The sequence below is a fragment of the Hypanus sabinus genome, chromosome 12 (assembly GCF_030144855.1).
Source record: "Hypanus sabinus isolate sHypSab1 chromosome 12, sHypSab1.hap1, whole genome shotgun sequence".
Classification (NCBI taxonomy): Eukaryota; Metazoa; Chordata; class Chondrichthyes; order Myliobatiformes; family Dasyatidae; genus Hypanus; species Hypanus sabinus.
This window is the reverse complement of record NC_082717.1, coordinates 74,218,054-74,243,631: the sequence shown is the minus strand read 5'-3', so window position 1 is coordinate 74,243,631 and position 25,578 is coordinate 74,218,054. Positions and strand designations below refer to the sequence as shown.

General features: G+C 39.2%; 1 protein-coding gene across 2 annotated transcripts in view; it reads left to right on the top strand.

Moving 5' to 3' along the window:
- The window catches only part of LOC132403017 (synaptosomal-associated protein 25), a 69,764-nt gene that overhangs the window by 30,909 nt on the left and 13,277 nt on the right, over positions 1–25,578 (top strand). For both annotated transcript variants that reach the window (XM_059986222.1, XM_059986221.1), the window contains exon 4: positions 9,592–9,640. In XM_059986222.1, the coding sequence (XP_059842205.1) occupies positions 9,592–9,640 (49 nt within the window). The remainder of the gene's footprint in view (positions 1–9,591; positions 9,641–25,578) is intronic.

The following is a 25,578-nucleotide window of genomic DNA, read 5'->3' as shown; positions in this document are numbered from 1 at the left end:
TGAATCTGATAGCTCTCTGGTAAGATCTTTTTACTTAACTCTATAAATATTTTGCTCTGAGGAAGGAAGGAAGGCACTCGTATTGGCTAGGCTCTGCTCATTCGAGTTACTTTTTGTAAGTTTCAATATTTGCAACAACAGGAAGCTCAGATTAACTGCTCCTCTCACTTCTGTAGCTAAAATCTCAGGTGAGATATTTGGATGCGAAATGATGATAGAGCAGTAAGCAGCTGAATGATGCATCATTAACTTGGCACTGTCATCCGCCTTTTAGACAGATTTAACTTCCCTATATTGTACCAATAAAAGACGTTCTTTCTATATAATTTCTAAAAATACTAGTTCTATCAAAGGAATTAATTTAATTATATTGAAAATATCTTGAGCGTGATTAACCATACCTGAATCATTATTTTCCCAAATTAAACTGCTAATTTATTGAAGGAGATTGAGGATGGAATTACACAGCAAGCTTAGTGTTGATTAGAAACATTTTCAGTGTGATTCCTGAGTCAGGATTTGATCTGATTCTGGAATGTGCAAAGTCTGCAGACTTTGTCTGATTTAGTTTGTCACCATAGCCTGGGTCTGGCATGGGGTCAGACTCAGTTTAGGGTTGCTCCACTTGGACAAGCATGTGGAAATGCCATCATATAAATACATTTCTCCATTTAGCCACCATCTACCCCATAGGGTCATGCCTCCCCAAGGAGGCAGGAAGCATGCTTGGTTGAGATTTGATTGGCGATCAAAGATCTTGTTTTTAACCAGTTGTAATACAGTTTTTAAAGAAGTATTTAAAAAAAGCTTAATTTGGTTTCTGATAGTCTGATTTTTTTTTTAACTAGTGTTGTTTGGAGCAGCATTTTGGAGATTTATCTTTAATTCCTGAAGACACCACAATAATCCTAGAAATTAGCCAATCCAAATCTAGGACAGTGGAGATTTCTAATTAGGCAATATGAGGAGGTTCTTCCTCAATACAGTCCCAATTGCAGTTAACAGGTTCAGATGCATACCCTAGATTGTATTTGCACCTATTCTGTCAGAAAGCTCAAATAAACCTGACATTGTTTATGGGGAAACTGGGACAAATAGTTAAAATAATCACAACCAAACAAGCAGATATTAAAACATCAAAGCAAAGGAGTTGTGTGCCCTACTTTGTATTTCTCAAGGTATTAGATGTTAGTTTGACCAACACCTTACTCATTGATACATTCTCATACAATCTCTTGGAGGCTGAAATGGACAATAAACCGAAGAACTTTAGAAGTCTGCAGACTCGTCATTTCCTTTGTTTATCATGTTGACTACTTGATGCATACTACCCTGGTTAAACACTTACACTGGCTGTGAGTTGTTGGTATACACTGAGGGAACGCTGCATTGTCGGAGTTGTGATCTCTAAAATGTGTTCTAAAACCAGGTTCTGACGGGCTCTCACAAATGGCTGTCAAAGATTGTGAAGCAATATTTGAAAAAGAACTCTGGTTTTGTCCATACTATCCTGACATTAGCTACACTTCCATTTACAGTACTGAAACAAATTATTTGTCCATTTGTAACATGGTAGGAGTTTGTGGTATGCAAGTTGACTGTCACATTTCCTACTTTACAACAATGACTTTATTTCAATAGGTGTTAAGTATAGGGTGTAAAGTGCAATGAAACGGCAAGCCTCTCCTTTTCTGCTGCCATTTGTTTCACGGGCAACTCTTCGTCTGTCTTGTTCTACATGTCTATCGTCAGATATTTTTCTAAGAGAGTATGTGTTGTTCAATAAAAACAAATCTTCAAGGCCCGGTCTTCATTTTTCAGGAGACTCTTATTATTCAGTGTACCAACCTGCAGCATTATACTAGGTCCCAATGAAGATAATAATGCAAGAAATTCCTGATTTATCCCTGTATAAGGTCTCCAAGCATAAAAGAATTGCAAACCCAGAATCAGGTTTAATATTACTGTCACAAGTACAGTGCAGTACATAATAAAAAACCATAGATTACAATAAGATATCTATCTTACATAGATTTATTGGCCATTCAAAAATCTGATGGTGAAGGTGTTGAAGCTGTTCCTTCGGGTTTCTATACTTTCTCTTTGATGGTAACAATGAGAAGGGGGCATGTCCTGGGTGATGAGGGTCCTTATTGCCGGATGCCACTTTTTGAGGTATTTCCTTTTGAAGACGTCCCTGATGCTGGAGAGGCTAGTGCGCCTGATGGAGCTGGCTGAGTTTGCAATTTTCTGCAACTTCTTCCAATCCTGTGCAGTGGCTCTCCCACACCAGACAGCGATGCAACCAGTTAGAATGCACTCTACAGTACATCTGTAGAAATTTGCCTGAGTCATTTGGTGACATCTCAAATGTCCTCTTAATGAAATATAGCTGCTGTTGTACCTTCTTTGTATTTGCATCAATATGCTGGACCCAGGATAGATCTTCAACAATATTGACACCCAGGAACTTGATGCAGCTCATCCTTTCCACTGCTGATCCCTCAGTGAGGACTGGTATGTGTTCCCCATCCTGAAGTCCACAATCAAATCCTTGGCCTTACCAATGCTGAGGGCAGGGTTGTTTTTGCAACACCCTCAATTAGCTGATCTACCTCATTGCTGTACGCCTTGTCATCACTACCTGAAATTCTGCCAGCAGTAGTTGTGTAGAAAGCAAATTTATAGATGCTGTTTGAACTGTTTCTGGCCACACAGTCATCAGTGTAGAAAGATTAGGGCAGCATACTAAGCACGCTTCCTTGAGGTGTGCTGGTGTTGATTGTCAGCGAGGAGCAGATGTTATTTCCGAACGGCACTGACTGTGGTCTCCCGATGAGATAGTCAAGGATCCATTTGCAGAGGGAGGTTTACAGGCCCAGATTTTGGAGCTTATTGATTAGTACTGAGGGAATGATGGTGTTGAACGCTGAGTTGTAACCAATAAACAGAAAGCTGATGTGCGGTGTGTATTGCTGCCGCCCAGGTAGCCGAAGGCGGAATGAAGAGCTACTGAGATTGCATCTGCTTTACCTACTGCGTCCTTGCTTAGGCAGGGGTTGGTTCTGACGATGACTATCCTCTCAAAGCACTTCATCACAGTAGAAGTTAGTGCAACTGAGTGATAGTTGTTGAGGCAGCTCACCCTGCTCTTCTTGGGCACTGGGTTGATTGTTGCCTTTTTGAAGCCAGTAGGAATGCCTAACTGCAGCAGTGAGAGATTGGAGATGTCCTTGAACACTCCCATCAGGTTTTTAGTGCCCTACCAGGTACACCATCGGAGCCTGACACCCTGTGATGGTTCATGCTCTTGAAAGATTTCCTAACATCAGCTTCCGAGAAGATATCACACTGTCACTAGATGCTGCAGGGATACACGCAGGTATAGTTTTATTCTCCCTTTCAAAGTTTGCATAAAAGTGTTGAGCTTGTCTGGGAGTGAAGCATCACAGCCATTCATGATCTTACATCTTGCCTTTTAGAAAACTATGGCCTGTAAACTTGTCAGAGCTGATGGGTATGTGATTCCATCTCTAACTTCAATCAGAATTGGGTTTTTGCTCTTAAAATAGCCTTCCATAGGTAATACCTGTTCTTCTTGCATAGTTCTAGATCACTGTTCTTGAACACCATGGACCTACTTCTCAGGAGACTGCAATCTCCTTGTTCATCCATAGCTTTTAGTTTGCATATGTCTGGTATGTTCCTGAAGGCGCACGCTCATCCACACAGGTCTTGAGAAGATCGGTGTCAACCATGGGGTATTCATTCAGATTCGAAGATGAATCAGAATCAGAATCCGGTTTAATATCACTGGCACATGTCGTGAAATTTGCCAACTCCGTGGCAACAAAACAATGCAATACTTGATAATATATTTTAAAAACTGAATTTTAGTAAGTTTAGTAAGTTTATGTATTTGTGTATTGAATAGTTAAATTAAAATAAGTTGTGCAAAAACAAATAATATAAAAGTAGTGAGGTAGTGTTCATGGGTTCAATGTCCATTTAAAATCAGATGGCAGAGGGGAAGAATTTGTTCCTGAATCATTGAGTGTGTGTCTTCAGGCTTCTGTATCTCCCATCTAATGGTAACAGTGAGGATGAGGTGTGCCCTTGGTGGTGGGGCTCCTTAATAATGGACACCACCCTTCTGGAGCACCACTCCTTGAAGATGTCTTGGATGCTACAGAGGCTAGAACCCATGATGCAGCTAATTTTACCACTCTCTGCAGCTCACTTTGATCCTGTGCAGTAGCTGCTCCACACCAGACAGTGTTGCAGCCAGTCAGAATGCTCTTCATGGTACATCTGTAGAAATTTTCTTGTGTTTTAGGTGCTAAATCAAATCTCCTCAAACTTCTAATGAAATATAGCTGCGTTGATATGTTGGGACCAGGTTAGATCCGCACAGATATTGACACTCAGGAACTTGAAATTGCTCACTCTCTCCACTTCTGACCCCTCTAAGAAGATTGGTTTATGTTCCCTTGTCTTTCCCTTTCTGAAGTCTGTAATCATCTCTTTGGTCTTACTGACTCTGAGTGTAGAGGTGCTGCTGTGACACCTCTCATCTAGCTGGTGTATCTCGCTCCTGTACACCCTCTCATCACCATCTGAGATTCTGCCAACAAATCAGCAAATTCAGCAAAGAGCTGAATACTGTCCAGTCCACTGACTCAAAGAATCAGATACAAGGACTTCTAGATCTTGATCCAGATTCCTGCTCAGTGTGGCAAAGGCCCTGGAATTTCATCTTTTATATCTTATGTCAGAATCTGTCAGCAATTTTAACAGGTTTTTAAAATTATATACTTACAAAAAGAATCACTTGTCATTCCTCTACTTAGTGATTTGTTCCTCATGTCAGGAATAACCAGAGAATTGAAAGCAGAACAAAATCAGGTGATGGTTTGCTTTGGTGGTTTTGGAATCTGGAATGCCTTTTAAATGTTCAAGGATTAGTTGCTATTTCCAAACATGTGAGATGGACGAAGTCTGTTTGATGGAAGAATGCTCCTTGAAGGAAATCAGTGAAGAACTACGCAATTACTTGAGGGTGTGAAAAGCTTCACAGGTTGTCGAGAAATTCATCTGTTTGCATGCTGAAGTGCCAGCTGTCACTGAGAAGATTTACATTTCTGTCACTTATTGATAGGAAGCCAGCATTTCAATTCTTTTATGACTGTAAAAGAATGGCAGTGAAGTTGGCAGACACAGAATGATGTCATGTGGCTATAGTTAAAGCTGGTGAGAGAGTAGAAATGCTGTGGGTGGTGGTAGGAGGAGGGGTGTGGAAATTGGTGCAGGTGGATTTCATCATATGGGCTCGAAGAACAAATTCAGTACAATACAGAGAGAAACTGAAGGAGTTCGGAGCAGACCTCATGAATGGTCATAGGTTTCTTTAAGACAAATGCAAGCTTAGAAGTAAACATATAGTGCATGTCTACCCATGGATGAGCCAAAGTATTTCAAGGGGCCCAAAGTCCTCACCACTTTTAAGCAGAAGGAAGAGGCATTATACATGCAAATAAGATGCTAGATTGTATTTACCAAATCAATTGGGTTCATATTAAAGAGATGTAAGGAATGAAAGTCACATACTATTGTTTCTGATGTTCCTTTTATATCTTATTAAATATTTTGAATGTAATGAAGTACCGTCTGAACTTGCTGCTGTGGAGACATGTCACAGTGGGTTTATCATATATTAATGGAGTCCGAGCAATGTTCCTGAATCAATAATTTGGATGAGCAAGGGCTAATTGGTTTATGGTCTGAAGGTGAAATGTAGGACAGACATTGTGTGTTTTAGAGTCAGAGAAAGGTGAGTATTTTTCAAAGGACAGATCTACAATTACCATCCATTCTTAGAGTCTTTACGACAGATATAGTGAGCTACAGTTTTTGCAAATCTTGTGGACAAAGTTCTCTCACAATATGATTAGATGGGAGTTCCAGTATTGGACTCAGTGACAGAAAGAGTATTACAAAACATTTCAATTGAAAATGCTGTATTCTTTGGCATTTTTATGACATAATCCTAGTTGAATTATATTTATCTGTCTGCCCATCAGGGGCATTCTTAAATAGTTTAAGACCTTTGACAACCGCAGTCTATGAAAAGACCACCTGGATGAAGTGGGGGCAGGATTCACTGTCTGAGGCCTAGTTACTGCTTGGTCTCTGCTCCGTTTCACAGAATGACTTTTCAGTACAGTGTGTGAGAATGTTTGGCCCACTGCATTTGGATCAGTGCAGTAAGCTACCACAATGAGTGAATATGGTGGTTGGTTCTGAAAATTTAGATAAAAATAGATACTTCTTGAAAGCATTTTACAATGTGGTCAATTTCTGGTCATGACTGAAAACTTAGCAATAGAAAAGTGGGTTTCAGAACCCTGGTTTAGGAAGATTGACATATTGAAGTACCTTCAGAGGCTCCTATGAGAATTGTCTGTCCTGTCCTCCATCGTTAAACAGACAGCTCACAGATAAAATATAGATTTACACAAGAACAATGATCCTTTCGTCAAGGTTGGGCCTTACCACAAAACCAAGACAATGCCATCAGCAGAGGGGGACAGGATGGAAATTGGTTGAAAATGAAAGAGGAGGTGGGAAGTAATTAAAACACAAAAGACCAGTGATAATGAAACCGGTCTCGATGAATCTATTAAAGCTTTTCAAGCTTCTGTTCGACTGTTCATGAATAATATGTAGGAGGTACTTACAATATAATAACATTAGCAGATTAAATGTGACGCTGAGTTAAGTGGCTTGAAGATGAGGGTTAAGACAAATTGATTGAATTCAAAAAGATCTTGACCAATTAAGTGAATAAGGTTACATCGTAGCCAATAGATTTTGATGTTCATAAATGTGAAAGTTCTTCCATTGAAGAGAGAAGGGTTATTTCTACACTATGAATAGATGGCATTGAACTGATCTGGAAAGGAAAGCATTTAGCTGTAATTTAATGTCCAGGTATTAATGAGCAGGTCACGGAGATGATTTTATATTTAAAACTAATCATCAATCTCATCTGTAAAAGTCCATTTTTCAAACTGTGCAGATTAGACATGCTTATTGCCAATGCACTTCTGAGAGTTCAGAGAGCAGCTGAGAGTGATTCCAATACTTTGGCCTGAAGTTTTAGTAATTATACAGAACATAGAGCATAGAACATAGAAATCTACAGCACATTACAGGCCGTTCAGCCCACAATGTTGTGCTGACCATGTAATCTACTCCAGAAACTGCCTAGAATTTCCCTAGTGCAGAGCCCTCTATTTTTCTAAGCTCTTAAAAGACCCTATTGTATCTGCCTCTACCACCTTGACTGGCAGTGCAGTCCAAGCACCCACCACTCTCTGTGTGGAGAAACTTGCCCCTGATATCCCCTCTGTATCTACTTCCAAGCAACTTAAAACTATCTCCCCTCATGTTAGCCATTTCAGCCCTGGGAAAAAGCCTCTGACTATCCACATGATCAATGCCTCTCATCACCTTATACACCTCTATCAAGTCACCTCTCATCCTCCTTTGCTCCAAGAAGGAAAGGCCAAGTTCACTCAACCTATTCTCATTAGGTATGCTCTCCAATCCAGGCAATATCCTTGTAAATCTCCTCTGTACTCTTTGTATAGTATCCACATCCTTCCTGTAGTGAGGTGACCGGAACTGAACAAGGTGCTTCAAGTGGGGTCTGGCCAAGGTCTTATATAACTGTAACATTACCTCATGGCTCTTGAACTCTGTCCCACGATTGATGAATGCCAACCACACACCATACACCTTCTTAACAACATATTCAGCCTGCACAGCAGCTTTGAGTGTCCTATGAACGTGGACCTCGAGATTTCTCTGAACCTCCACAACTGCCAAGAGTCTTACCATTAATTTTATATTCTGCCTTCAAATTTGACCTGACACCCCTCCAGAATATCCACAGCACCTCTAACCTTTGTGTCATCAGCAAACTTACTTACTCGCCCTTCTACTTCTTCATCCAGGTCACTTATAAAAATCACAATTAATTTCAAATTCGATTGGTACAAAGCAGGTGTGAACAGCGAATGGACAATTGTTGTTATGTCCAATATTGGTTCAAAACTGATTAATGTTGTGTACATGATATCAGTGTCATAGCATTGGCGTTATATTTCTGTGAATGATCAATAAGGGTCCTAGGTTGCACCCAGAAGCTGTAATTTCTACCAGCAATGGAAGTCAAGTTTTATGCAAATTGATGCCAGAATATTCTCAGTCATGTTAAGGTGAATTGTGTAAGGAAGCACCTGGGCCAATTGAAGATGAATCCCAACTCTATGCTTAAGTCTGTAAAATCCTGAGTATATATGCTAATTTTTATATGTACCAAATAACTCTCTGCATGTCATCTTAATTTGTTCAGAAGCAACATGTGCTCTTAGAAATCAACTCATGAAACTTGAAATAATCTTCAGTGCTGTCAGATTTCATTTTAATGCAAACTGTTAAATGATCTAAGGCAATGCTTGCTGATGTGTAGTTTTAAGTATCAGTGTCAAAAGTTTGACACTGATCAATCATGTTGCAGGCTTTCAGTTTGAACAAGCCTTGGAAAAATAAGCTCTATCATTGAAAGGTTTTATAGAGGTGAAGATGCTTCCAGAGTTGGAGGAATTGTTAAGCAGATGTCATTGGGTTTAACAGAATTGACAAAAAGGCAGAGAGTATGAGGAGTTATGTTTAACAGACCTTTTTGTTGTGATCTGAAGTGCAGTGCCTGAAAGGGCTCTGGAAGCAGATGCAATAATGACCTGAAAATTCTGCAAACAATTTTCTGCAGAAATACCAGAACTTACCTTCAAAATACTGAGGAAATTCCTGACTTCTGTGCAGCAGAAGTCTACGAGACTACAGTACTCCAATCAGGATTCCTCACATTCTTTAGCAGTTACAAGGAATAATCCAACCATTCCCTACCTTGACTGAGGAATATTTTAGCCAATCAATGTTGATAAATACTGAAGATCAGCAGGGGGTGCAGATAAAGAACTAATTGGATGGCATAGTCTGTTGTGACAGGATGTATGATTCTGGAATAAATTACCCTTGAAACGTTAGCTGCTGCTCTACGTATCTTTTGAATTCTAATATGGCTTAGGGATCATTTTCATTTGGATGCTTTTTTGATCCCAGCATGAATTCAATAGCAATTAGACTCTTTAAATGCATGAGAAAGACTAAATTTGTTAATGTCTGTGTACGTGTTGAGTTACCTCACGATTCTGAAACTCAATCCACTGTCATACATTGCCAGTAATTGCTCCTGCTGCAATGTTTCTTTATCTCTGTGAGTCTGTTAACTTGGTTATGAAGTCATAGTGTCACGAATTTATAATAACTGCAGTTATATAATATGAAATAACATTATATGTATTTCGACTGTAGAGCTTCAGTAATTTCTGCACTCCAACTGCAAACTGAACTTGATTTCATTTATTTTCTTTGTGACATTCTTTGGAAACTTTTATTTTAACCTGGTTTTCTAACTGATTTTCTCTCCTTTCCTCCTTCTTGTTCTGATTGTTTGGTGAATAGAGTAAGGATGCTGGAATCAGGACTTTGGTTATGTTGGATGAACAAGGAGGTAAGATTGAAATGTTTCAATGTTTACCCTATGCTTTGAGATATTTTTTTCTGATCAATAAAGCATTTATTTTTAAAAATGGTGAACTACTTGAAGAAGATGAAATGGTGGTTGTGGTGTGTCATTTTAATTCTGTGCATTTGTGTATTAAAAAACAGGGAAGTTGTTTATTCACCTTGATTTACACTGACACTCAAAAGCCAAAATTGGCAGCTTCAGTTCAAAACAATGAAAACAGAAGGCTCGAAGTCATACAGTGGATGTTGTGTGTGAGATGAGTTGTTTAGCCGCATATTCCATGTAACAGCTGGAATAGATTGTGGTTGGGATGGCTTGGGTCCCCAATGATCCTACGGGCCCCTTTTACACACCTGTCCTTGTCCTGAATCATGGGAAGTTCACAACTACAGATACACTGGGCTGTCCGCACCACTCTCTGCAGAATCTTGCGATTAAGGGAGGTACAGTACCCATACCAGGCAGTGATGCAGCCAGTCAGGATGCTCTCAATTGTGCCCCTGTAGAAAGTTCTTAGGATTTGGGGGCCCATACCAAACTTCCTCAACCATCTGAGGCAAAATAGATCCTTGGTGATGTGGATACCGAGGAACTTAAAGCTGTTTACCCTCTCAACCCCAGATCCATTGATGTCAGTAGGGATTAGCCATCTCTATTCCTCCTGTAATCTGCAACCAGCTCCTTTGTTTTTGCAACATTGAGGGAGAGGCATGCCTAATAGAGACCATGATAGTGCCTGGATGTTCCCAGTCACTCTAAGGCACATAGCAATAAATGTGCCCCATTATTCAAGAAGGGTGGGAGACCTTTACATTGCAGGTTCAGGAACATGAGAGATCAATATAAATGAGAAACATCTTGAGCCTTTATTGAGATGTGTCATAGGGGTTTTTTAAATTAAGGGAAGAGTCAGGTTAGAGAGATGCAACAGCAGGAGTACCTCATCTGATTTACATGCATATAAGTATAAGGGGTCAAAATTACGTTTATCCACCTGATGAAAAATAGTTAGCTAGGTTGTTAAAAGTTGGTAAGTTTCTTACGTCAGTCCTGACACCTTTTTTGTTACTTTAACATGTGTAGGATTCTGAAGAAAATGATAAAGTTGTGGCCACATTAAATTATAAAAATCAAGGTTGAATCATTGTATGTTCTTTAGCAGAGAAGGTTGCAGGATGCTCTTCATTTTCTTTGGAGGTTATACAAATACCTAAGCCGTGGTATCAGTTAATGATCCATTTTCCTGCTCTCTTGATCTCTATATAACTTTGACACTAGAGATTTTGCAGATGCTGGAAATTGAGAACAACATACACAAAATGCCGGAGGAAGTCCGCAGGTCAGGCAGCATCTATGAATAAACAGTCGACGATTCAGACTGAAACTCTTCATGGGGACCTAATTTAGTTTGAAACTAAAATATCAGTCAGTTGCATCCCTCTGTAAATATGCCCAAGTTGAATATAGAAAACTAACTTCCTACCTCTAAAATATATTGCATCACAATTAGCTTGAATGCACTTTTATGTAATTGGAAGAGGAGAATAGTTAACTTTGTTGAACATACTTTTCTTAACTGACAAAATTATAGAAAGTAAGTGAAACAACCGCAAATTCTAGTTCTATACATAGAATGTAATAGTACATTTATAATATTATGCATCATAGCCAGAGGATATGGACAGATTCACTCAGAATAGCTACACTAATCCAATACAATGGTCCAGAAGCATCTCCATTAAGTCCAATATTCACTTTGAGAAGGAGTACTTGGGTGTCTGTTCTGACGCATCAGGAGTGCACTCATTTCTGAATCAGATATTTATGGACTGATCTCCTTGTTCAGGGACCTAAAGCATTTAAATTAAGTAACAGCTCGCTAAAGTGATGATGAACATTTTTAGTATGTCTTTTGGATGGAACGTTAAACTGAAGTTTGTCTAGCCTTTCATACTTTCTTGCAAGTGCAGAGGAACACCTGGCCTTATCCTTGCTGACATTTAATCCTTATCAATAGATGAGTTGGTTATTATCAATTGAGATTTTATTACAGACATTTCAAAAAATACTTCTTTGTTTGTGAAGCACATTACAGTGTTCTGGGGTCACAAGGACATTAAAAGAAACTTTCTTTTATTTTTCTGGAGACTCAATAATTCTTGTTGTGTTGTACCTGCTGTTCCCTTTAACCAAGCAAGTCTACCCCAGCTGAAGTTAATGCCCATTCATGACATCAACTGATTGCCATGTCATTGTAGATTTGGCTGCTTGAGACTCACGGACCTGAAATCATTGACGTAAGGTTGAGCACTTTAATTCTTCAATAAATTTCCCTCACGTAGTGTTAATAATTACCATCTATTTAGGGAATTCCTTTTTCCCTTACCTCCACAAAGAGCCTTGAAAGGTGTATCCCGATTGAGGATATATTAATGGAAGCTGTTATTATAGATTGCCTAACTGAGACAGACTATTGCAGCACTAGAATATGTTGGTACATGGGTTAGAACTTCATTGTATTCATGGCTTAAATTTCCTTTGTAACTTTCATCACAGCAATGACAAAAGTGCTGAGCTTTACTGTTACTTTCTGATTACATTTGTGTGCATGTGATTCAAGCCCTTTACTGCTAAAGTTGGTCAATCATTAGCATTGTTGCTGAATACACTCAACACAATGCCATTCTCTGCTTTAACAGATTGGCCCCATTGCAGATCAGTGTGTAACTCTGCAGCCGTAGCCTCAGATGCAGTCAGGCCAACGATACTATTTTTAAAAATTTTAAAGTGATTTTTTTTACTTCTTTGTTCTGCCACCTATCACCCAGTTGTGATTTTTGATCTTAGAATGCTTTGAACAGTCTATTCTCTTTTCTGGAGACTTGTGGGAATTTCCTGGAGGTTTGACTTAAGAAGGAGATGTTAGAGATGGACAATATGCAACTACCCATTCATACCACCACCTTCTAAACTGCTACACCTGCAGCAAGAGTATGATTGGTAGCACCCATAACCAAGCCATCAATCTACCTGATACTGTATGGTACTGTGACTCTGTATATTACATCTCAAAATGACATTTTTTCCATTTTCCAGTTAATCAAAAGCCGGCCATTTTCTTTCTCTTTGATTAAACACGATAAAGATGTCATTTCAAATAAGATTTTAAAAAGAAATGGAGTACTTTAAGTATGTAATGTTGCATCATTGGGTTTTAAACTTTAATGTGTAGGGGACAACATTTCACTTATCAAATGAGTCTTGCCAAGGCCTCTGCTCCTTCTCATTCCTGAAATACAGTGGAGAATTTTAACCTGAGATATTATGCAGTTTATGGACCAGATCAAGTACTAGTATGAAGGTAATTGAAGCAAAAAAAGCTCCAGATACTGGAAATCCAACACCAAAGCTGGAAGCACTCAGCTGATCAGGCAGCTTTGAGTTAAAAAACTGAGTCAACATTGTATTGTGTGAAAGTGTTGGGAGAGCTACCAGTCTGGTTATCTGTTAGCCCATGTTGATAACTCTGTTGGAGGGATATTTCAAAAATGTTTTGAACCATTGTTGGTTAGCCTGAAACCAGCCACTGAAAGACAGCCAAGACTACCTCAGCAATAGCCTTATGAAAACAAGGAAAAACTACAATAAATTAAAGGACTTGTTCTCTGCTAAGAGCTTATTCTCTAAACTGGTGGGGGCTTTTGATGATGGAAGGGGTTCTTAATCACACATCCTTTGTTCCCCTGCACTTGACTTTGTCACCACTTGCAGCAGCAACAATAGAACTCGAGGCAAGTACAGTACCTCCTGATGTGAGCAGTCCTGCTGTAAATCTAGAGGTTGAGAAGGGAAAGTCAAATTTCGTTTTTTACTTTTTATGAAGCTTTAACTATGTAATGATGTTTTAATGTGTTTAATAACTTTATGATATTAATTCATAATTTTAATAGTTTAAACAACTTTAATATCAGAGACTTTCTAAAGTTCTTACTAAGCCTTGACAGCTTTGATGGATGTGTGACACCACCCCTAAACATCCTTCCTGTTGGGGTGTCCTGAGGTCCAAGATGGCTGATCCTATATAATTGGACCCATAAGACATAAGAGTAGGATAAGACCATTTGGCCCATCAGTTTGCTCTTCTATTCGATCATGTCTGATTTATTATCCCTCTCAATCCCATTCTCCTGTCTTCTCATTGTAACCTTTGGCATCCTGACCAACTAAGAGCCTATCAACTTCCGCTTTAAATATATTCAATGACTTGGCCTCAACAGCCATCCATGGCAAAGAAATCCCCAGATTCAGTATCCACTGACTAAAGAAATTCCTTCTAAATCCTTTAGAAATCTGTTCTAAATGGGCGTCCCTCTGTTCTGAGGTTGTGCCCTCTGATCCTAGACCAGGGGTGGGCAAACTTTTTGACTTGTGGGCCACAAAGGGTTCTAAAATTTGACAGGGGGGCCGGACCAGGAGCAGATGGACGGAGTGTTTTGGTAATACACCTCATAAGAGAAAATAAAATATCATGGGATATGTAGAAATCATGTGCTTTAATTTCAATTGAAAATGAACAAATGCATTACAACAAAATATCTGTCTTTGAAGTCCCATGGTATTTAGCTATTTATTGAAATGACTTTTAAAACACTGAAAATTAAATGAATAAAATACAGCTTTTTTTAATAGTAACAGTTATTACTTTAAAGCACTGAAAATTCTGTTATCCTTCAAGATATTATCATCATCACTCTCCTCCTGACTGTCTTTATTTCAAAAACGGTAGGAGATGCAGGTCTACTTGTCCTGCTCCTTCTTATTCAATTGTCCCCTGTGCCAAAACTCAACAACGACCAGCACAAAGACAGAACAGTGACAGCGCACCAGTATGCGGAGTGCGTTATTTGATCTGGAGCGCATTTTTTATTTTGAGAACGTACGTGCATCTGCGCACTACTCATGTCCATCACTTAACAGAAATGACATGTAACATGTAAGGCTTATTGAAAAAAATATTTTCAAATGCATTTTTTACATAACACAACGAAGAAACTTATTTTTAATTTCAGTGGGAACAGTGTTGTTGGTCTCCCTTTTTAGCCAGCGCATCAAAGTCTGGATTTAGTTTTGTTGTGGCGATTCTCAGGATGGATCTGAGGCATTGGTCAGTTAACTTGGATCTGTGGCTGGCTTTGTTGATGTTCATGACGCTGAACGCCTGTTCACACAAATAGGTCGAGCTGAACAAAGAGTAAAGCGCAAATGTGGAGTAATACGCTGCACCTCAACAAAGGTCAATGTGTAGCGGTGTGCTACATGCAGCGCTAAAGTTACGACATGGAGTCGGTAACTGCAGTCGAAGAAAAAATCCCCAGCCTCACTTTTAAGCCTCCCTCAACCTGCCCCCCGTGGCGCAGAGGCTCCAAAGCTCTGTGCTCGCAAATCCCCGCAGGCTATCTCCCTTAGCCGGAACGCTGGCTAATTGTGAGCTGGTTCGGATGTGCCAGGAAATGGGTCACCACAAATGTATATAGAGTGCGTCATCTATTGGGAAAACGCCAGAATTGTGGGGAAAAAACGTTAACAAGGTTTATTAATATAATTTCATCAAGTTCTGCGGGCCGAATTAAAAAGCTTAACGGGCTGCATATGGCCCGTGGGCCGTAGTTTGCCCATGCCTGTCCTAGACTCATCCACTATAGGAAACATCCTCTCCACATCCACTCTGTCAAAGCCTTTCAATATTCAATTGGCTTCACTGAGATCCCTCCTTATTATTCTAAATTCCAGTGAGTACAGCCCAGAGCCATCAAATGCTCCTCATACATTAACCCTTTCATTCTCAGAATCATTCTAGTAAACCTCCTCTGGATTCTCTCCAATGCTAGCACACATTTTTTTAGTTAGGGTCCCTAAACAGCTCACAATACCTCAAATGCAGTCTGACCAATGCCATATATAAATTCATTGTCCTGCACATGGTTTCCCATTTCCCTTTGCATCTTTGATATTCGAGTTTTCTCCCCATTTAGAAAATAGTCTATGCCTTTATTCCTTCTTCCAAAGTGCATGACCATACACTTCCTTAGGGGTGGCATAATAATGTAGTGCTTCGCACCATTCTTTACAGTATCAGTGACCTCCATTTCTGAAGATCCTGGCTGAAGATCCTGACAAGATAAGTAAGTTGTAACTTATCATTCATGAGGATGATTATATTCCACATTTTGATAAAGCAACTGAATATGTTGGACAGAAGATAGAAAATAAAGTAGTAATGCACAGGAACAGGCCCTTCGGCCTTGATATTAGAACCATAGAACCATAGAACACTACAGCACAGTACAGGGCCTTCAGCCCTCCATGTTGTGCCAACCCCTATAATCCTTAAAAAAAAGTACTAGGCCCACATTACCCCATAACCCTCCATTTTGTGTCAACGTAATGGCAATCTCAACCAAATTTACTTGCCAGCGTGCGCTTCATTCAGAGCATCACACTCAAAATGCTGGAGGAACTCAATAGGTCAGGCAGCATCTATGGAAAGGAATAAATACTTGATGTTTTTGACTGAGACTTTCATCAGGACCAATGAAAGGTCTCAGCCTGAAACAGCCTGAAACGTTGACTGTTTCTTCCTCTCTATAGCTGCTGCCTGGCCTGCTGATTTCCTTCAGCATTTTGTAGAGTTGCATGTGTTTCAGGTCCCTCCACTCCCTACGCTAGATACCTTTTAAATGCCACCATGCTGAAGTTTAATTCTGTTATCATGTAATCAGGAGGTTGCCATCATTTCTAAAGGCTCAAGACAGAAAAAAGGCATAGATCAGTGCCACTCTGAGGAAATCTTTGAAAGATCTCCACCAGTTCTCTCCCTGACTCAAGTGATCTGCATTTCCTTCTCCTCTGGATGTTTTTGTGATGAACAAGAAAAACTCATCAAATAACACCAATTATAAAACCAAATCTTGTCCCTACCAAGCACAGAAAATCTAAAACACATAAGAAGTAAAAGCTGTAGTAGGTCATGTTGCTCATTATAGCTTTCTATTGTAATAAAACATCATGAATAATCCTACCTCTGGAGTCCACATCCCATCCAGTTCTCACATCTCCTGTGTCATTTTTCTATTTCTGGCCTTTAGAAGCAAGATATTAGATTGATGTATTATTTCCCCCTGCCAGGACCTTCATGGATTCCTATAGTGTTCACAAATCTATTGATCTCAGTGGTAAATAACCTTAATAATTCATCACCCACGACCCGCCAGATTAAGGAGTTCGAAAACGTTATAACCCACCATGAAAAGGAATGCCTTATTACTTCATTTCAAAATGGCCTGACCAACTAGTTCCAGACTCTCTAGCTTTAATGGATCTGAAAGTCAAGCGCAGATGTGAAACTGTAACTCATCATCAGTCAGGACTATAAATAAGGTTATAAACCCAAAGGTGTTGATGGCACTGACAGAGAAATCCTTTGAGTCACATGGCAAAATGTGTCAAGTGAATTAACAAGCACTGTGCAAAGTAGGAATATTTTAAAACAGCAATGGTACTTCACAGCCATTAAATAATTAAATGAATTTGACCTAGTCATGAACCTAACTCAAAAAAATCTCAAACTTGCTTTATGTTCTTAGGAATGAAGCAAACAAGATGATTTTCCTTTTAAGTCAATTTCTTAGATAAAATTGGGCTGTATTGCCTTATTTTGAGAACTGGTAGGACATCTGTCTTCCACTGTCATTTAGTATTCAATAAATAAAAGATCGATGGAGTAATAGATATAGAGAAGGAGAGAGAGAAAGAGAAAAAACTGAAGGAAACATAAAAAGAGAGAAAAAAGGAAAATGAAGAACATGCATTTGTAGAGCAACTTTAATGACTATATTATAAAGTTTTCCATGGTCAAACATGTTAATATTGCTGAAGATTTTCATCAGGTCACAAAGCATTTGTGAAGGGAGAAACTGAGTTCAGTGTTTTTGGTCAATACCCCATGGGTAGCAGATACAGAGACATGGAGCATAGTCTGGGATATGTTGCGATGGGGAAGAGATAAGAAAGGAAGGAACAGAAAGGAACATTTGTAAAAATAGGAGGGTAGGAAGGATCATAAAACAAATGTTGAAAGATGCAAAAGGGGATGGTAACGAGACATCAGAGAAAGATGTAGAAATTTTTGAAGCCGGGTATTCATAAGGGAGGAGTTATGAGCTTGATAGTTATGTTGAGTAATCCAGGAGGCAGTAATAATATATTGTAAATTCAGACTAGTTATACAATTGAATAAAAGTTAAGGAAAAATGAAGGTATATAAGATCCCATCCACTGCCACCAAACTCGAAGTTCCCTTAGCTCACTCCGCTTGCTTCTACCTCCTACGCAAGATCTGCAAACCTGAACATCAGGGTAGGCCCATTGTTTCTGCCTGCTGCTGCCCCATTGAACTTATGTCCTCGTACCTCAACTCCATTCCATCCCCTTGATTCAGTCCCTTCTGCTTACATCCTCAACTCTTCTCATGCCTCGCAATCTGCTCACTAATTTTCAATTCCCTAGCCCTGACCACCTAATTTTCACCATGGATGTCCAGTCCCTACACACTTCTATCCCCCATAAAGATGGGTTTAAAGCTCTCCGCTTCTTTCTCAATAAAAGAACCACCACAAACCTCCTCCATTTGACAGAACTGGTACTCACCCTCAACAATTTTTCCTTTGTCTCCGCCCACTTTCTCCAGCCTTGAGGGGGTAACCATGGGCACCTGCATGGGCCCCAGCTATGCCTGCCTTTTTGTTGGCTATGTGGAACAATCCATGTTCCAAGCTGTCACAGTAATGCTCCCCAACTCTTCCTGAGCTACATTGATGACCATATTGGTGCTGCTTCATGTACCCATGCTGAGCTGAAACTTTCATCAATTTTGCCTCCAACTTCCACCCTACCCTTAAACTCATGGTCCATTTCTGACACCTCCTTCCCCTTCCTTGATCTCTGTCTCCATCTTTGCAGACAAACTGTTGACCAAAAGCTTTTATAAACCCACTGATACCCACGGTTATGTTGACTATATATTTTTCCACCCTGACTCTTGTAAAAATACTATAGTATTTCCTTTTCTCAGTTCCTTTGTCTCCTCTACATCTGTTCTGATGATGAGGCTTTTTTCCAATATCAGAGAATTCTCATTCTTCAAAGAATAGGTTTCCCTTGCTCCACCATTATGCTGCCCTCGCCTGCATCTCCTCCATTTCCCAAACTGCACTCCATCTTTCTGCTGCCTTAACAGTGACAGAGTTCCTTTTGTCCGTACCTACCAGCTCTTAAGCCTTTGCATCCAACATATCATTTTCCACAACTTTTGCCATTTCCAAAGAGATCCTACCACCAAACATACCTTTACCACCTCGTCCTCTCTGCTTTCTGCAGGGATCGCTCCCTGTGTGATTTACTTGTCCACTCGTCCCTCCCCATGAATCTCCCTCCCATCCCCTATCCCTGCAAGTGGCCAAAGTGTTACACGTGCCCATTCACCTCCTCCCTCACCTCCATTCAGGCTCATCTATTGTGTCCAGTGCTCCCAATGTGGCCTCCTCTGCACTGGTGAGACCCATTGTAAATAGGGGGACCACTTCATTGAGCACCTCTGCTCCGTTCACCAAAAGTGGAAATTCCCAGTGGCCAAGCATTATAATTTAATTCCCATTTCTGTTCCAACATGTCAGTCCATGGTCTCCTGTTGTGGTACAAGTGAGGCCACCCTCAGAGTGGACGAGCAACAGCTTATATTCTGTCTGAGTAGTCTCCAACCTGATGGCATGAAACACACACAAAATACTGGAGGCACTCACAGTTTCGGGCCTCTTTTCCATAGATGCTGCCTGGCCTGCTGAGTTCCTCCTGCATTTTATGTGTGTTGCTTGGATTTCCAGCAATTGTGGATTTTTTTCTTTCTTGTGATGGCATGGATATTGATTTCTCCTTCTGGTTAAAAAAATATTCCCTCCTCCTCCCCTCTGCTCCCCCACTCTGGCCTCACCTGCCTATCACCTCTCCCGGGTCCCTTCCTCCTCCTCTTTCTGCTATGGTCTACTCTCCTCTCCTATCCGATTCCTTCCTTTCCAGCCTCTCACCTTTCTTACCCTCTGTCCTCCTTCCCCTCCCCCCACCTTTTTATTCTGGCATCTTCTCCCTTCCTTTCCTCCTGAAGAGGGCTCTCGGCCCAAAACGTTGTCTGTTCATTTCCGTAGATGCTGCCTGAACTGCTGAGTTCCTCCAGCATTTTGTGTGTGTTGCTTTGGATTTCCAGCATCTGCAGAATTTTTTGTGTTCATATAAGATGCTATATTATAATCATATTTTGTATGGTGAATTAGGGAATACAATGAGTATAAAGAAAATCTGGTGTTCTTTATAACTACAACAAAAATAATAAATGTGCATTTGAACGTGGTGATGGTTAGTAATATTTTCTCATAGCAGGACAAAAACTAAACAATGTTACTATTTTATTCCATATAGTTTTATTAAACAAAGATAAGATATATAAGTCATCTGATAAAATAAACATCCTTTTAGTTTTAACCACAGGATAAATAAAAGTAAGTAATAAACCTAAAATAGTTTGGGATGATTAATGATTTTGGGAACTAGATCTGATCATGATTAGTGATGGTGGTTGAACAGAAGTAAGATTCAATCATTATTTTATATTCTGCTCCATTCTATTCCTTTCTGTAAGAAATGCAAAATTGCTTATAGATTGACAGCATTCTGCATCAGTAATTGAATCTCTTTGTTCCGCACATTGTTCCCCACAGACTGTAAGGACTTTTAAATACACATAGCAGGTGATCGTCTGGGCAGTTGCAATTCGTTAAAATGAGAGTGAGACACCCATCAGGCAGTTGATTAACATTGTTTGTGTAGTGAGTTTCCATTATACATGTCTTTCTCTGAAGCTATTGATAGTTAATCACAGTGTACAATTTAGAAAATCCTCCTTTGGGGTTTCAGTTCCGCTCACAGCTGATGAATTTCGGTTTTGGACTTCTCAGTTACATAGCCTGGAGGGATATAGCACAGACCGAAGCCACCCAGTCCATCACATCCATGCTGGTAACAGTGCTATTTCAGAATAGTCTCTGATGAGTTGTTCTGTTTAACAATTTGCATTGCTAAGGCTATGCTTTTCACAATCAAACCGATTGCAATTGTGGATTGCAAAGTTTTGACACCTTGGAAAAAATATCTACAAGTGGAACAAAACAAGATTTTGAGGCTGTCTTTGGTCACAGTCAGCAAAAGAGGTTTAAAGATAGACCATCCATTGTACTCCTTCCTAATATTCAGTTCCCTTATCCTCATTGACTTCCTATATCTTTCATTTAGACCACTAAATGTTTTGTTCGTGTCCTTGGAGTGCTCCATATTTCTGCAATTTTCCATCAGTATACATCATAGGCTTCAAAGTCTGGGGGTCACTGAGACAATTTCAAGTAGTCCATGCATCAGAGTACTAGAGTTTCCAAAATTAGTTGGACATAACAAAATTACTCACCCCCCCCCCCAGTGATAATTGAGTTTTCCTTAGACCATAGGTCATTAGGAGCAGGATTAGGCCATTCAGTCCATTAAGTCTACTCCACCGTTACATCATGGCTGAACCCAGGACCCCACTCAACCCCATACACCTGCTTTCTCACAATATCTGTGAATGCCATGACCAATCAGGAAACTATCAACTTCCACTTCGAAAATACCCATGGACCTAGCCTCCAACGCAGTCTGTGGCAGAGCATTTCACAAATTCTCTACTGTCTGGCTAAAAAATTTCTTCCTAGCCTCTGTACTAAAAAGTTGCCCACAAATTTGAGGCTGTGCCCACTGGTTCTGGATACCCCAACCAGAGGAAACATCCTTTCCATATCTACCTTATCTAGTCTTTTCAACATTCGGTAGCTTTCAATGAGATCCCCACGCACTCTTCTAAATTCCAGTGAGTACAGGCCCAAAGCTGCGAAATGCTCCCATATGTTAACCCCCTTATTCCTGGAATCATCCTCGTGAACCTCCTCTGGACCCTTTCCAATAACAACGCATCCTTTCTGAGATAAGGGTCCCAAAACCGTTGAAAATACTCCAAGTGCGGCCTGACTAGTGTCTTATAAAGCTTCAGCATTATCTCCTTGTTTTATATTCGATTCCCCTTGAAACAAATGCCATGATTGTATTTGCAGTCTTTACCACAGACTCAACCTGCAAATTAAATCTCTGGGAGTCTTGCATGAGGACTTCTAAGTTCCTCTTCATTCTAATGTTTGAATTTTCTTCCCATTTAGATAATAGTTTGTACTATTGTTCTTTTTATTAAAATGCATTATCATACATTTCCCAATATTGTATTCCATCTGCCACTCTTTTGCCGATTCTTCCAGTTTGCCTAAATCCTGCTGCAATTGCATTGCTTCCTCAGCACTCCCTACATCTTCACCTATCTTTGTACCATCTGCAAACTTTTCTATTATCTAAATCATTGACAAATAATGTGAAAAGTATGGGTTCCAATACTGGCCCCTGAGGAACACCACTAGTCACTGGCAACCAACCAGAAAAGACCACTCACTGCCTCCTGACTGTCAGCCATTCCTGTATCCATGCCAGTACCTTTCTTGTAACAACTTATAAAATACCCTTTGAAAATTTAAGTAAATGACATCTACTACCTCTCCTTTGTCCACCTTGCTGGTTACTTCCTTGAAGAACTCTAACAGATTTGTCAGGCCAGATTTCCCTTGACAGAAACTATGCTGACCTTGACTTATGTTATCAGTAGTCTTCAAGTACCCCGAAACCTCATCCTTAATAATAAACACCAACACTTTTCCGACCACTGAAATTAGACTAAATGGCCTACAATTTCCTTTCTTTTACCTTCCTCCTTTCTTAAAGAGTGGTGACATTTGCAATTTTCCAGTCCTCCGGGATCATGCCAGAATCGAGTGATTCTTGAAAGATCATGACCAATGCATCCATTATCTCTTCAGCAATTTCTCTTAGGACTCTGGGATGTAGTCCATCTGATCCAGGTGACGTATCAAACTTATGACCTGTCAGTTTGCCTAACACTTTTTCCATTGTAATAGCAATGGCACTCACTCCTGCTCTCTGATGCTTACGCATCTTACACATTGCTAGTGTCTTTCACAGTGAAGACAGATGCAAAGTACTCATTAAGTTCATCTGCTATTTCTTGTCCCCATTACTACCTCACTAGAGGTCTAATATCAACTCTCTCCTCCTTTTCACTCTTTAACTTGAAAAAATGTTTAGTCTCCTGCTTTGTATTATTGGCTAGTTTGCCCTCATATTTCATCTTTTCCCTTCCTTTTGTGTTTTTGTAAAAATACAAAAGGTATTTTTATTTGCTTTTCGTTGGATTTTAAAAACTTTCCAATCACCCAACTTTCCACTCACTTTTGCTACCTTAAATGACCTTCCCTTGGCTTTTATGCTGTCCTTACCTTCCCTAATCAACCACAGTTGCCTACCTCTGCCATTTGAGAACTGCTTCTGTGGGGCGTATTGATACTGTGCCTTTTGAACTATTCCCGGAAATTTCAGCCACCTCTGCTCTGCTGTCAGCCCCACTAGTATCTTCCTCCAATCCACATGGGCCACATTTTCCTCCAATCCTCTCTCATGACTCTGTAATTCCCTTTATTTTATACTGATACATGTGACATATGCTTCTCGCTCTCAAATTGCAGTATGAATTTAAACATGCTATGATCACTGTCTCCTAGGGGTTCCCTTACATTAAGCTCCTTATTAAGATCTGGTTTATTACACATCACCCAATCTAAGATAGCCTTTCCCCAAGTAGGGTCAAGCACAAGCTGCTCTAAAAAGCCATTTTGTAGGTATTCAACTAATTCCCACTCTTGTGATATGACACAAACATGATTTTCCCAATCTGCTTGCATATTGAAGTCCCGCAATACATTGTGACATTACTCTTATTACATGCTTTTTCCAGCTCCCTTTGCAATCTCATTTTCAATTTTTTAAAATTGATTTTTAAAAAAATGAATAGATACAAATCAGAGGAGAAGTTATATCAAATACATAATGCAATAAATGTACAAAACAACAAAGGGTCTCGGCCCAAAACATCAACATCACTTCTCCCCATAGATGCTGCTTAGCCTGCTGTGTTCTACCAGCATTTTGTGTGTGTTGTTTAAAAGAGTTTATACTGTCAAAGTCATGTAAATGTTATATTGAACTATTATATATAAACAAAGAATCACAACTCCTCTTGGGAATTCATACAAAAAAAAAGACTGGAAATTTTTTATAATTAAAAAAAAACCCACTAAACTAACCTAAAACAAAAAAAAAGAAGTCTGGGCAGTCCATTTGAGGATAAAATTACAAGAAATAAAAAGAAAACATCCTTCTGGTCAGATCTGAAACTGCACAGAGAGAGAAAAAAATATACAAAAAATTTAAAAATATATATTTTACCTAAAAAAAGATAGAATACAAAAATTATATCATATGAAAATATTGAATAAAAGATCACCAGGTTTGCTCAAATTTAAAAGATGTATCGAAGGTCCGACTTCGAATTTTCTCCAAGTTTAAACAAGACATAATCGAGGAGAGCCAAAAAACACAGTAGGTGGATTAGAATCTTTCCAGTATAACAAAATAGCTCTCCTGGCCAATAAAATTGAAAAGGCTATCACATGTTAAGTGGAAGCAGGAAAACTTCCTGCTTCCTTTGGAATAATCTCAAAGATTGCTGTAAATGAATTAGGTTGTAAGTCCACACCTATGACTTTTGATAACGTTATAAAAACATCTCTCCAAAATTTATTTAACTTTGTACAGGACCCAAAACATATGAGTTAGGGTAGCCACCTCAGTGTTACATCTATCACAGGTAGAATTTATATTAGAAAAAATATGTGCAAGTTTATCTTTTGACATATGTGCCCTGTGCACTATCTTGAACTGAATTAGGGAGTGACGTGTGCAGGTAGATGAGTTATTAACTAAATGATAAATTTTATTCCATTGATCATCTGAAAGTGAATCCTGAAGCTCCATTTCCCAAGCACGTTTAACCTTATCATTAGGCATCATACGTGAGTTCATTAACTGTTTATATATAATGGCTACCAATCCTTTTTGAAATGGTTTCAACTGAAAGATAGCATGTATCATATTTGGTAAATGAACAAATGGATAATTCGGTAAGAAATCACTTAAAAAATTCCTAACTTGTAAGTATCTAAAAAAATGTGCATTAGATATATCATATTTATCCACTAGCTGTGAAAAAGACATTAAACAGTCCTCTAAAAACAGATCTAAAAAAGTTTTTATTCCCTTAGTTTTCCATGTTAAAAAAGCCTTATCCAAAATTGATGGTTTAAAGAAAAAGTTAAAATGGATATTACTAGAAAGAATAAAGTTATTTAAATTGAAAAATCTACGAAATTGAAACCAAATTTTTAAAGTTTGTTTAACAATGGGACTAAGACCTTGTCTACCTATCCTGTAGAACAAAAAAGGAAGAGGAGCTCCCAATAAAAAAACTAAAGAAAACCCCCTTACTGAATTCTCCTCCAAATGTAACTATGATTGTCTATACCGTGAATCCAGAAGGTGATATAATGAATATTAATTGCCCAATAATAAAATCCAAAGTTTGGTAACACCAGTCCTCCATCTTTTTTTGATTTTTGCAATAAGGATTTATTCACTCTAGAGCTTTTGTTATTCCAAATGTATGACAGGATCAATCTCAACCCAACATCTTGGTTACTATTTGGAAGCCTATATATGATTCCCATAATTTTTTTTTACCCTTGCAGTTTCTTAACTCCACCCACAAAGATTCA